General features: G+C 38.6%; 1 protein-coding gene across 1 annotated transcript in view; it reads right to left on the bottom strand.

The window, feature by feature from the left end:
* Nucleotides 1-454: 454 nt before the first annotated feature.
* The window catches only part of LOC100721479 (high affinity immunoglobulin gamma Fc receptor I-like), a 32,789-nt gene continuing 21,783 nt past the window's right edge, over nt 455-11,460 (bottom strand). Inside the window, exons 4-6 of the mRNA XM_063236629.1 lie at nt 10,495-10,749; nt 1,732-2,022; nt 455-912 (exon numbers count right to left, since the gene is read on the bottom strand). Of these exons, the coding sequence (XP_063092699.1) occupies nt 791-912; nt 1,732-2,022; nt 10,495-10,749 (668 nt within the window). The 3' untranslated portion in view covers nt 455-790. The remainder of the gene's footprint in view (nt 913-1,731; nt 2,023-10,494; nt 10,750-11,460) is intronic.

Raw genomic sequence — 11,460 nt, 5'->3', positions numbered from 1 at the left:
GCCAGGAAAGTAAGTATTTTAAACACAAAGATGTGAGCTTTCTTTCTCAAAGTCTCTCAAAAGTGACAGATGTGTACGTTTTATTTTCTTCTTAGCCTTCTCTCCACCCTCCACCCATCCTTCTGGTCTCCATGACCCCCTGCCCACTCACGGTGTGTGTGCGTGTGCACATGTCAGCGTGCCTTCCTCTATCTCTTCTTTTTTGCTCTCATTTTATGCCTTAATCCTTTGTAGTTAGGCATACACTCAACTTTTCTTTGGTACCAGGGATCAAACTCATGACTTCACACTTTCAAGGCAAGCACTTGAACCACTGAGCTAAATCCCTGACCCCAACATTCAACTTTTTATCCTGTTCTTCAAAATATACTGGTTTTCAAATTAGTAGAATAATTAGATTTGACTTCTAAATTTTTTTTTTACTTTCAAATTTTTCATCATTTTAGAGGTCTGGTCTTAAATTATCTTTCATTACCAAATTTCTACATTTGTCTCAACTGAAGTCAGCTTTACTTAAGAGTTATAAGCTATAGAACCCACAGTTATAAGCTTTAGCAAGTGACATTTAATTTTCAGATATTTATGTCTAAGCACTACCACAGTGAAGAAGAGGCAGGGGCTGTCCCTAAATCTATGGCCACCCTCTGAGCAAACGCTTGTCCCCCTGCCAGGGCTTTCATGTGTCCTTTTTTGCTGTGGGTCTTGTTCCTGATACTTCATCTCTTCTTCTAAATGTCTTCGGGATTTTCCGAAGTTACTTCTTCGCCATGATCAGAAGCTGAAGAGATTTCTAAATCTCGCTTGGCAGTTCTTTACATATTCTCAAACAGAGAATAGTATCTGCCAAAAACATTATGCCCAATGGCATATGGAGAAGGATGTGAAGCCAGAAAGAAATTTGTGACTGGAGGCCTGAAACAGAAAAAAAAAGAGGAGACACTATTTAGACATCAGAGGGATCTGGCTGAGTTCTGTCTGGAATGAGATTGACTGAGGCCTAGTGTGCTAGTCCCCATGAGGCACTGGCAATTTGGGGGCCTGGAGAACTGTAGGGAGCTCCAGCTGGGCTCTATGCTGTCTACACAGGGACAAACTCCTTGGAAGAGTTTAACTAACAGGGAACCAAGCTAAGGATGTACTCCTTAGTTTCAGAGATCACTGCTATTTCTACGTTTTTTATGCTTGGGCAAGGATTCACTTTATTTTGTTTTTGCCAAAGAATCTTTCCTCCTGAACTCACCATTTCACTACCTCTCTTAACAGACACTCGGGCAGGTTCTTATGTGCTGTCTACAAGATCACTTCCTATAAATCCACTATGTGAATCAAAATGGGCACCCCAGTGTCTGTATTACCAGATCCACTAGCAGCAGACAAGAGAAGCTCAGTATATACTGGTGAGATGGTTGGTGAGGGACAGGGCAGGGATGAAATGGATAAGTGGGCAACAAGGTGGCACAAGAGTGACAGGAAGGGAGAACAGAAAATGAAGGAAGAAAAGAAGGAAGAATGAGATGAAGGGAAGGAAAATAAAAGGCAGGAGAGAAACAATGACGTCTGTGAAGAGCATATTAAAGTTCTGAACCAATGGTGGAAAGGCCCGACCCCAAGCTTTTCCTAGAAAGACTTCCTCCTTCTGGCTGAGCCATCATCAAACCCCTAAACAAGCCTCAGCTCCATGGCAGCAAATGGCCCCTTCTCCTTTGCCAGTGGCTTCCAATCCTCACTCACCAGGCACTTCAAGCTCCAACACAGGGCTGTGCTTAAGGGCATTTCCATCTTCTGTGGCTGCCTCACACCAGTAGGACCCAGAACCATTTGTTCTAGCAGTTAGATTGTGGTACTCAGAGGATGTATTCCTGGAACTCAGCGTCATGTTGCCCATGTGGAAGGAGAAGTAAAGCTGCACGCCAGAACTCTGTGGGAGCAACTTTGTCTCACAGCTCAGCTTGGCTAGTTTCCTCTGCCGAGGTGGGGATCCTCTGCCGAAGGATGAGGTTAGCACTGGAGCTGGAAACAGCGCTGAAGAGAAAGTTGATAGGGGACAGAGTTGTCTCCTTCAGCATCAAGGTCCTTTCATAAGAGTCATACCCTCTCCCACCTTGGAAACTTGTCCCAAGAAATTGCATCCATAAGCTGAATTTTTCCTGCTTACTAGAGAATCACTATGGGGGTTTCCTATCAGACCTAATTAAGGCTACCAGCTTGCTTGCATCCATAGAGAAGAATTCTTTTATATGGCCCAATCTTCCCCAAGTGGCCATGTTATTATATAACTGCACCCTCTTAGTAATGATCTGCCCAGAGTAGGCACTAGCTCACATCCTTGCCAGTTCACTGATTCCTTACTTGTGCTCCTCTCTCAAAACAATAATCCGAGATAATAATTTCATTCCCACAGGAATGAATATTTTTTTAATGGAAAAATGTCACTGGGGACTGTGGGTGCTAACCGGAAAGATCATGAAATGGTCAGAGCAAGAACTACATGTAAACTTGGACAGGGGAAGGTGCTTAGTTTGCAGATGTTTAGAGAGAAGTAGGATCAGAAAGGCTGTACTGTCCTTGAGAGACAGATGAAACCAGCTCCTAAGGTCTTGCTGGTTTCAACTTCCATGAGCATTCATGAAATTGTACTGGGCTGTTTTCTAATAACTCTTCTAGCTACCTTGAAGGAGTCTCTGTTCTTTGCAAACTAAAATAAAATTGATAAAATAGGTCTTCATTATGTCCTGACTTTGAGTTTAGCTCCTGTGATTGATAGGACATGGTATACTGGAAAGAACAATGGAAAGGACCCATTCACTGAAGCAGTTTATCTTTTATGAATTGAAATGAGGGTTTAGATGATTTACGCTGGTCCTTTGGATCTTTACAACTATAGCTCTATAACTATTTAGATACACTACCTTTCACCATCACAGGTATTCCTGTCAATGTGAAGGGGGCAGGTGATCTTCCTTTGCCTGAGCAGTGATAGACACCACTGTGATTCACGTTGGCTTTCAGAATAGTGAGTGCAGAATCTCGATAATACTTAACAGGCTTTCCCTTTTGATAGAAAACCACATTGTATACCAGCTTATTCTTCCATCCATGACACCTCGAGGTCAAAGGTTTTCCTTCAGTGAGGACTCTCTTGGAAGGCTGAAGCAGCAGCCAAGTTGAAAAAACACAGACCACAAAATGTATGAAAACAATAGAGTTCCCAATTGACAAGAAAGGAGGACATCAGGTCCATAATGACAAGGAAGCAAACTCGACTGATGACCCTGGAAGAATGCCGAAAAGGACCACAGTGCTGTCGACACCCTGCCCGGAGCCTTTGAGAGAGTCTAAGTGGAGCATGCTGCTAAGCCCGATCCATGAAACCATGTGTTGTTTTAAATTTTTAAGTCTCTGATAATTTGTTACACTAAAATGAAAAACCAAATGTATTACTAACTTCTGAAATATTTGTTAATAGGGTGACATATTTTAAGACAAAATAGCAATCATATCCAGATGTCTGTGAGCTACAGAATTGGCAGGAATACCCACACACAATATCATCAGCTAAAACAAATGTCAGGTCAAATGCTCTCCCTTTCAATATACACCTCTGTACATAACCACAAGAGTTCCCCTAATTTTTCTTTCCCTGTGGCTGTTCATTTAGGTAAATTAAGATTATGCTTTCAGAGACACAAGAAGGAGAATATACAGTAGGGCTTTTCTCCCTTCAGAACATATCTAAAATGATAGGCAGGTATTCCAGTGATACACATAGAGCAACTTTTAGGGTGTTTGATGCTGCCCTAGTGAATAGGCAAGCCACAGAGTGTGAGAATGTATGTGCAATGCTTGAAAAAATACTCATTCCAGATATATAAATAACCACTGTATGTCAATAAGAAAAAGACAGCTAATAGAAAAATTGTCAAAAGATCTGCCAGATACTTTATAAAAGAATATTCAAATACATAATAGACATGTAAAAACTGTTGATATCATCATTAAGGAAACACAAATTAAAACTACAATGTGTTATTACTACACAGGTACCACAATGGCAAAAGTTGAAACATTTTGTTTGAGTGAGCATGAAAGGAACTAAAACTCTTATTCTCTGGATAAAATGATAAATTATGCATTGGTAAAACAGCTCTGAAAAACTATTTAGCAGTCTCTCTGAAAGCTGAAATATACGTATTTTGTGACCCAGCAATTCCACTCTTAGGAATTTTCCAGTGATAGGCATATATGTACACCAAAGTATTACAGTTGGCAAAATTAGAAGTTGATAGACAGCTCAAAAGGAATCAGGCCCAAGATAGAGTCAGAGCAGAGAGGAGACAAACCAAGCCTGTAGTTAAGGGTTAAATGGATAGAAACTTGGTCCCAAGATGGATACATGATCATGAGTCCTACAAGCCTCTGCACAGATGAACAACAAAGGCCCAAAGCTTTGCTGTATCTAGCACTGTTATAGGCAGCTCAGTTAGACACAAATTAATAGGCAGTGAGACAGGACTAGGCCCCTGAAGGAGTCAGTGCAGAAGATGAGAATGCATCACAACTCAGGCTTGAGGGGCCTATGTTGAAGCCTATGCCTCACGATAAAGATGCAATGACCAGGTCTACATGCTTCCCTGAGGGTTAAACAGTAACTTGACACTGTACTATTGAACTATGACTGGTATCATCTGCTCAAGTAAAGTGCAGATGGACCTCAGCCCCTCAGATGGGTGACTGGAACATCTGGACTCAGTCCCCCAGGTGGGTGACCAGAGCATCCAGTCCAATCCCTTCCCCAAAATGCCTTTGTTCTTCCCATGTACTCTTGCTATGTGACTAGCTTCTCTGTTGGATCAGTATTAGCTTAGCAGTTATACTGTAATGCCACAGGCCAACTCTAGTTTCCCTTTCGTTGCTAAAATTTTGATATACATAATGATAACATTCATCATAGGGAAGTTGTACATGTACATGACACATCTTTCTTTTCTTCCCAATTCCCCTCCCCTCTCTTCAATCCTCCTTCCCCTTTTTATTTACAAATCTTTGTTTCCATTTTTTCCCTGGGTCTTTCCTTCCCACTCATGAACAACGAATATCTTTCCATTTTCTGATATCCTCTTAAATCTCCCTTTTCAGGGTACTATTGTTTTCAGTGTAAAGATGATTACTTCATTAGACTGATTCGTATGTACTTCATGTGGGGTTTTATTTTGGATGCTATTGAGAAAGGTATTGTTTCACTAATTTCTCTCAGTGCATTTGCTATTTGTGTATTGGACCACTTTTAATTTTTGATTATTGAGTTTGTATTCAGCTATGCTACTGAATTTGATTAATAAACCTAGAGGTCTCTTGGTGGAGCTTTTGGGGTTTTCTATGTAGAGTATTATGTCACCTTCAAATAATGATAATTTAACTGTTTTCTTTCCTATCTGTATTCCATATCTTTTGTCAAACTGCTCTGGCTAATGTTTCCAGAGCTATGTTGAATAAGAATGGAAACAATGTCTTGCTCCTCATTTTAGAGTGAAAGTTTTCAGTTTTTGTCCATTTAGTATAACACTGGCTGTTGGTTTGTCATAGATGGTTTTTATCAGATTGAGATAAAGACCTCCTATTACAGTTTTCTGTAGTTTTTATCAGGAGCATCTGTTGGATTTTGTCAAATGCTTTTTCTGCATTTATTGAGATGATCATGTGGTTTTTGTCCTTGGCTCGGTTAATGTGGTGTATTACATTTATTGATATGTGCATATTGAGCCATCCCAGGGTGAATCCTTCTCTGTCATGGTGTGTAACCTCTGACGATTTGCTGAATTCCACTTACCATATCTTATCCAGGATATTTGTGTCTGTGTTCATTAGGGAGACTGGGCTATAGTCCTCTTTTTCTGCTGGGTCTTTCTTTGGTTTTGATGTCAGTGCACTTCTTGTTTCCAGGAATGATTCTGGGAATACCACTTCCCTTTCCATTTCAATAAAGAGTTTGATAAGTAGCAGCATTATGTCTTCTTTAAATGTCTTGTAGAATTCACCAGAGTATCTAACAGCAATGAATTTGTCAGGAACTGGGTTTTTCTTTCTTGGTGGATTTTAATTACCTCTTCTATTTCATTGACTGATATTGGTTTATTTAGTATTTTTATATCTTCTTGATTCAGTTTTGGTAATTCATATGTATCAAGAAATCTGTCTACTTCTTTTGCTTTTTACATCTTATTAGAATACAAGTTCTTGAAGTAGGTTTGGATAATCTTCTGGATTTCTGCAGGATCTGCTTTGATTTCATCCTTTTCATTCCTAACTGCATGGCTCCAAGACTTTTCTTTCCTTTTTTTTGGATAAGGTTGACTTACGGATTGCTGTTTGTATTTAACCTTTCAAAGAACCAATTGTTTTTATTGATTTCTTTGTATTGTTTTCTTGGTCTCTATTGCATTGATTTGTGCTCTGATCTTATTTATTTATTTAGTCTTTTTGAGCCAGGATTTCCTGGTGCAATTGAGGCTGGCCTTGAACTTTCAGCAATCCTGTGTCAGCCTCCTGAGTCCTGGGATTACAGGTGGGCATCACCACACCGGGGTCTGGTCTGCTTTATTTTCCTTCTTCTTGTAATTTGCTCTTCTTTTTCTAGAAGCTTGAAGTTCAACATAAGCTTGATTATTTGAGTTTGCTCTGTTTTTCTCATATGGGAATTCACTGCTTGTAAAGGAACTTTCTATGTAGACCATAAATTCTAATATGTTGGGTTGGCATTATAATTGTAGAAATTGTTTAATATTCTCTTTATATCTGTGGCCCACTGGTTGCTCAAAATATTACTTAATTTCCATGTGTTTATGAAGTTCTTCTGGTTTCTTTTCTCACTGATTTCCAGTTTCTTTTTTTAATCAGATTTTATTTGTATACTTTAGATATATATATGTATATCACATTCATCTTAGAAAAGTTGTATCTACAAGTGATATAATTTGTTTTTTTGTATCCCCCTACCTTTTCTTCAACCTCTCTTCCCCTTCTCATTTACAAAAACCTTATTTCCATGTTTTGCTTCTTTTCCCATTTTTAAATCTATTCCCTTGTTTGCTTTTCCCCTCCACTCCCTTGTTCTACTCTCCATTTGAATGTTTTCTTCCTAGTTCATAGTTCCTATTACACATTTTGGTCCTTATTTACATTTTTGTTTTCTCACACCAAAGAAACAATGTGATATTTGCACATGTGGGTCCAATTTATTTCACTTAAAGTTACGGTCTCAAGGCACATGTTTTCCTAGAAATATGTCAAGTGTGTCTTTCTTTATGGCAAAGTAGTATTCCATTGTCTTAAAAAAAACCCACATCATTATCCATTTACCTGATGGTGGACATTTGGGTTATTTTCAAGATTTGGCTAATATAAACAGTGCTGCTGTAAACATGGCTGAGCATATATTTCTGTGATTTCCAATTTCATTGCACTATGGGATGATAATATACATGGGCTAATTTCAGTGTCTTTGCATTTAATTACATATGTTCACTAAGCTAGATTCTGATCTATTATTGGAAATGCCCTGTGTGCAGCTGAGAAGAATGTGTATTCTGATGTGAGGCAGAACACTGTAGACATGTGCTAAGTCCCTCTGTTCAAAAGTTTGATTCAGTTGTGATATTGCTTTGTTGATTTTTTGCCTAGGTCATCTGTCTGTTTGTAATAGTGGAGCACTGAGATCCCCCATTACAGCTGCATTAGTGCTTATTTGATTTTTCATGTCCGTTAATATTCTATATAGTTGAATGTGCTGGTATTTGGTACACATATGTTCTCTCTTCCTCTTGGATTGTTCCCTTTATAAGCATGTGGTGACATTCTCTCTCTCTCTTGATCAGTAGTGGTTTGAAATACTCTTTGTCTGCAAAAAGAATATCTACCCCTGCTTTTTTTTTTCTGGGTTCCTGTCACAGTTTTTCCATCCTTTAAGTTTCAGTCTATAAATTTATTTCTGAATTAAATGTATTTCTTGTATGCAGCAGATTGATGCATCTTGCTTTTTTTTTTTTTTTTTTTTTTGTCTTTTTGATGCATTCTGCCAGTCAGTTTTTAATTTGGTGAATTGAGACCATTTACACTGATGGTTATAACTGATATGCATTGACTTATCTTTGACATGTTATGTTCTTATTGTTGGTCATTTTTCCCCTTCTGAATTATTTATCTTGCCTGGTGGATTTATTCTGTTGAGGTTCATGGAGTTGTAACCCTTATTATCTGTTTTTATAATGACCTTGAGTACATTTTGCAATACTGGTTTGGTAGTCCTAAATTTCCTCAGCTGTTCTTTGTCATGAAAACATCTTATTTTTCCAACAATTCTGAAAGATAGTTTTGCAAGATATATCAATCTGCGGGTGATTGTGAGAAGTCTGCTGTGATTCTGATGGGCTTTTCTTTATGAGTGACTTGTTTCTTAATAGTTTTCCTGTGTTAAATTTCTGGAATCTTGACTATTATACAAATCTTGATGTAGATTTATTTTGATCATGACTAATTGGAGTTTTATATGCCTTACTTATATGCATGTCAAATTCCATTTCCCTCCTTGGGAAATTTTCTGCCATTTTTTTGATGAAGGAGTTTGTTTTTGTTTTTGTTTTTTCATTTTTTGTGTCTTGTGTCTTACTATGCAGTTCAGGCTGTACTTAACTTCATTTTGTAGCTCAGGCTGGTCTCAAACTCACAATGATCCTCCCCTTCCAAGTGCGGGGATTAAGGCATGCGTCACCATGCCCTGCTGGTCAGTTGTGCTATTTTCTGCTTTGTTTTTTTTCATTGATTCTTATCTATTTTATGTTACTCTTTGTTGGATTGATTTTTCATGGTCCCTTACAATTTTTAGTCAGTTTTTGTTTTCATGATTGCTCACTGAAATCCTGTTTTCTATATTTGAGATTCTTTCCTCTGTGCATATTTGGAAAATTCTGCTGTGCATATTTTCAATGGAATTTTCAATCCCCTGGACATCTGTTTGAATCTGATTATATTTTTTCCTGTGTTAAGTGTCCATGGTTTCCATCATTTTCCTAAATGCCTTTATTTTTTAATTGTTTTAGATTGATTAACTGTGTTCCTCAGGGTCATCGTCTCTGTAGTATTACGAGAAACTATGTCTGATTTAATTTTTTTCTAGAGTCTCTTTCTTCTACTTGGTACTTCTGTTGTTACTATCTCAGAGTGTCCAAGTAGGTGGCTTTTGGATTGCTCTACCTCATTGTCGCCTGAGTGTGCTTTTAGTGAGCTGGGAATCTGGCGTTGCAACTTGCTTGTGCCTTCTCATTTTCTTTATTTTTCTTCTTCTTCTTTTTCTTTCTTTTAGTTTGCTTCCTGGGTTGATGATTGTAAATTGCTTATGGCACATGGCTTTCTTGGTGGTATTCAGAACTTTTAGGAAATGACTGCTTCTCAGAAATGTCTGTGTGTAGCTGGATTTGGGTTTTGAATCTGTTGCAAGATCCTACCTCTTCAATTTATTGAGGATGAGAAGTTGTTGCCTATGTGGCCTGGGTCCTGGTTATTTGGCATTGGCTTATATTTTTTATGACCCTTCTTAACATTTCCTTAGCTAAAACACATTTGCTCTAAAAGCAACAGAGTTTGCATTAATCTAATTCTGCCTCAATCATGTAGTACCTCTCATATTATCAATTACAAAGACATATGAGCTCCTTGCTTATAACTAACTAAATAATTGTAACTATCTAAAATATTGTCCAGAATAATAAAACATTTTGCCCTAAGAATATTGTGTCTCCATCTCTTGACAAATAAAAATGAATTACAGATTTAAGAGGGTGATGAATTTGTTTTTGTTTCTATTTATTACAGTCTCATATGACTTCATGTTTAAAATACTAATAGAATTGTACAGACTATGTGTATGATATTTTTATGGCAGTATTACTTGTAAAAGTAGGGAAATGGAAACATCTTAGACATTTACTAACAAGCAGAATGGTTAAGTTAATCATGGTGTAGTTGCACAGCAAACACATAAAAGTAAATGTCTTAGTATAGAGACTTTCTTTTCATATGACAAAAGGTGTCACATATACCATATTCTATCAACCATAGTGTTTTTTACAGCTAATTGATACTAACAGTTTCGCTTCTGTGGAAGGCAGCTTCAGGACTAGGGTCATGGAATGCTAGAGACTTCATTGTTCTTCCTTATACATTTGTCTGAATTATTATTTACTGTACCCAGGCATAAATTTAAATAACGATAAAATCCTCATGTGTGAATTTTTCTCCAGTTACTCTCTTCAATGGGGGCCCACAATGGGGGAACCTTTGGGTAATGTTTGGAGTATATTGACTTACTTTCACCTTGTAGAGCATTGTGTCTCTGTCTATTAGAGCTGAGCATTGTACACACACATACACACAGATACACAAACACTCACGTCTGGCATTCACACAAAGGAAGACTTTGATTTCTAGTCATGCCATATTCACCTGCGTGGATTTCCAGTTGTACAGGATCACTTGGTGCTGAGAGCCCTATCTGGCACGTGTATTCACCACTGTCACTGAAACTTGCTGCAGTGATGCTGTGTCTGGCAATTGAGATCTGAATGGTTGTTCCATTGAGGAGCCACTGTACGGAGCTGTGCCCAGGCAGCTGGGGTCCCTCACATCTCAAGGCTACATTTTCTTCTCGGAACATATTGACATACGGAGGCTGCAAGATGATCACTGCCTTTGTGAAGTCTGCTTGTGTATAAAACAGAAATAAAAACAAGAAACAAATAATCAACAAGTGGAGTGAAAGGAAGGCTCTGAGTGATTAGTAAAATTTAATGGAAAACACAAGGAAAAATGCATCTTTATATTAATTTGAAAACACAGGCAAATTAGAATTTACATCTTTAAGAGCATGTAAGCCCCACTTCAGGAAGCTTTGTTTATGTTACAAAATCTTAATCTGGGTGTTGGGTCTATTGGGTTCTTAAGGAGGAACATTGGGTTGCTGACATGGTTCTCTCTGTTGGTAAGGTAGAAGCAGCATTTAAGATAGGACAACTGACTGGACCAGTTTCCTTGTCCTTGATGCTGTGTTATCTCTAAGGGTAAAACATAGACCCTCAGAGGCTTTTGCATTAGAAATGCCTCGCTTTGAAGATATCACTGTGGGAAGCCGCCTATGATGGTGCCCATTTCCTGCTTCCAGGTTCTTCCCGGCCTGAACAAGCCCGCCAAATTGTCATGTCTGCCCAGTTACCCGTGACGCTAGCCTATCAGCTTGTTAGACGCGCTTCTCTGTGATTGGATACTGCTTCCCCTTATAAGAGGCTGTTCCTGCCCCCAACGGGCAGAAGAGGAACCAACGTTGAGGGTGGCGGACCTTGTTAGGTCCGGTTCGCTGTACGCAATAAACTTTGAGAGCTGATCCTGCTCGAGTTTGGTCTCCTGTCTCCCGCG

The sequence above is a fragment of the Cavia porcellus genome, unplaced genomic scaffold (assembly GCF_034190915.1).
Source record: "Cavia porcellus strain 051 isolate PalLab524CR breed Dunkin Hartley unplaced genomic scaffold, mCavPor4.1 scaffold_1, whole genome shotgun sequence".
NCBI lineage: Eukaryota > Metazoa > Chordata > Mammalia > Rodentia > Caviidae > Cavia > Cavia porcellus.
Note: the sequence above shows the minus strand (reverse complement) of the source record. Positions and strands in the feature narration are given on the sequence as shown.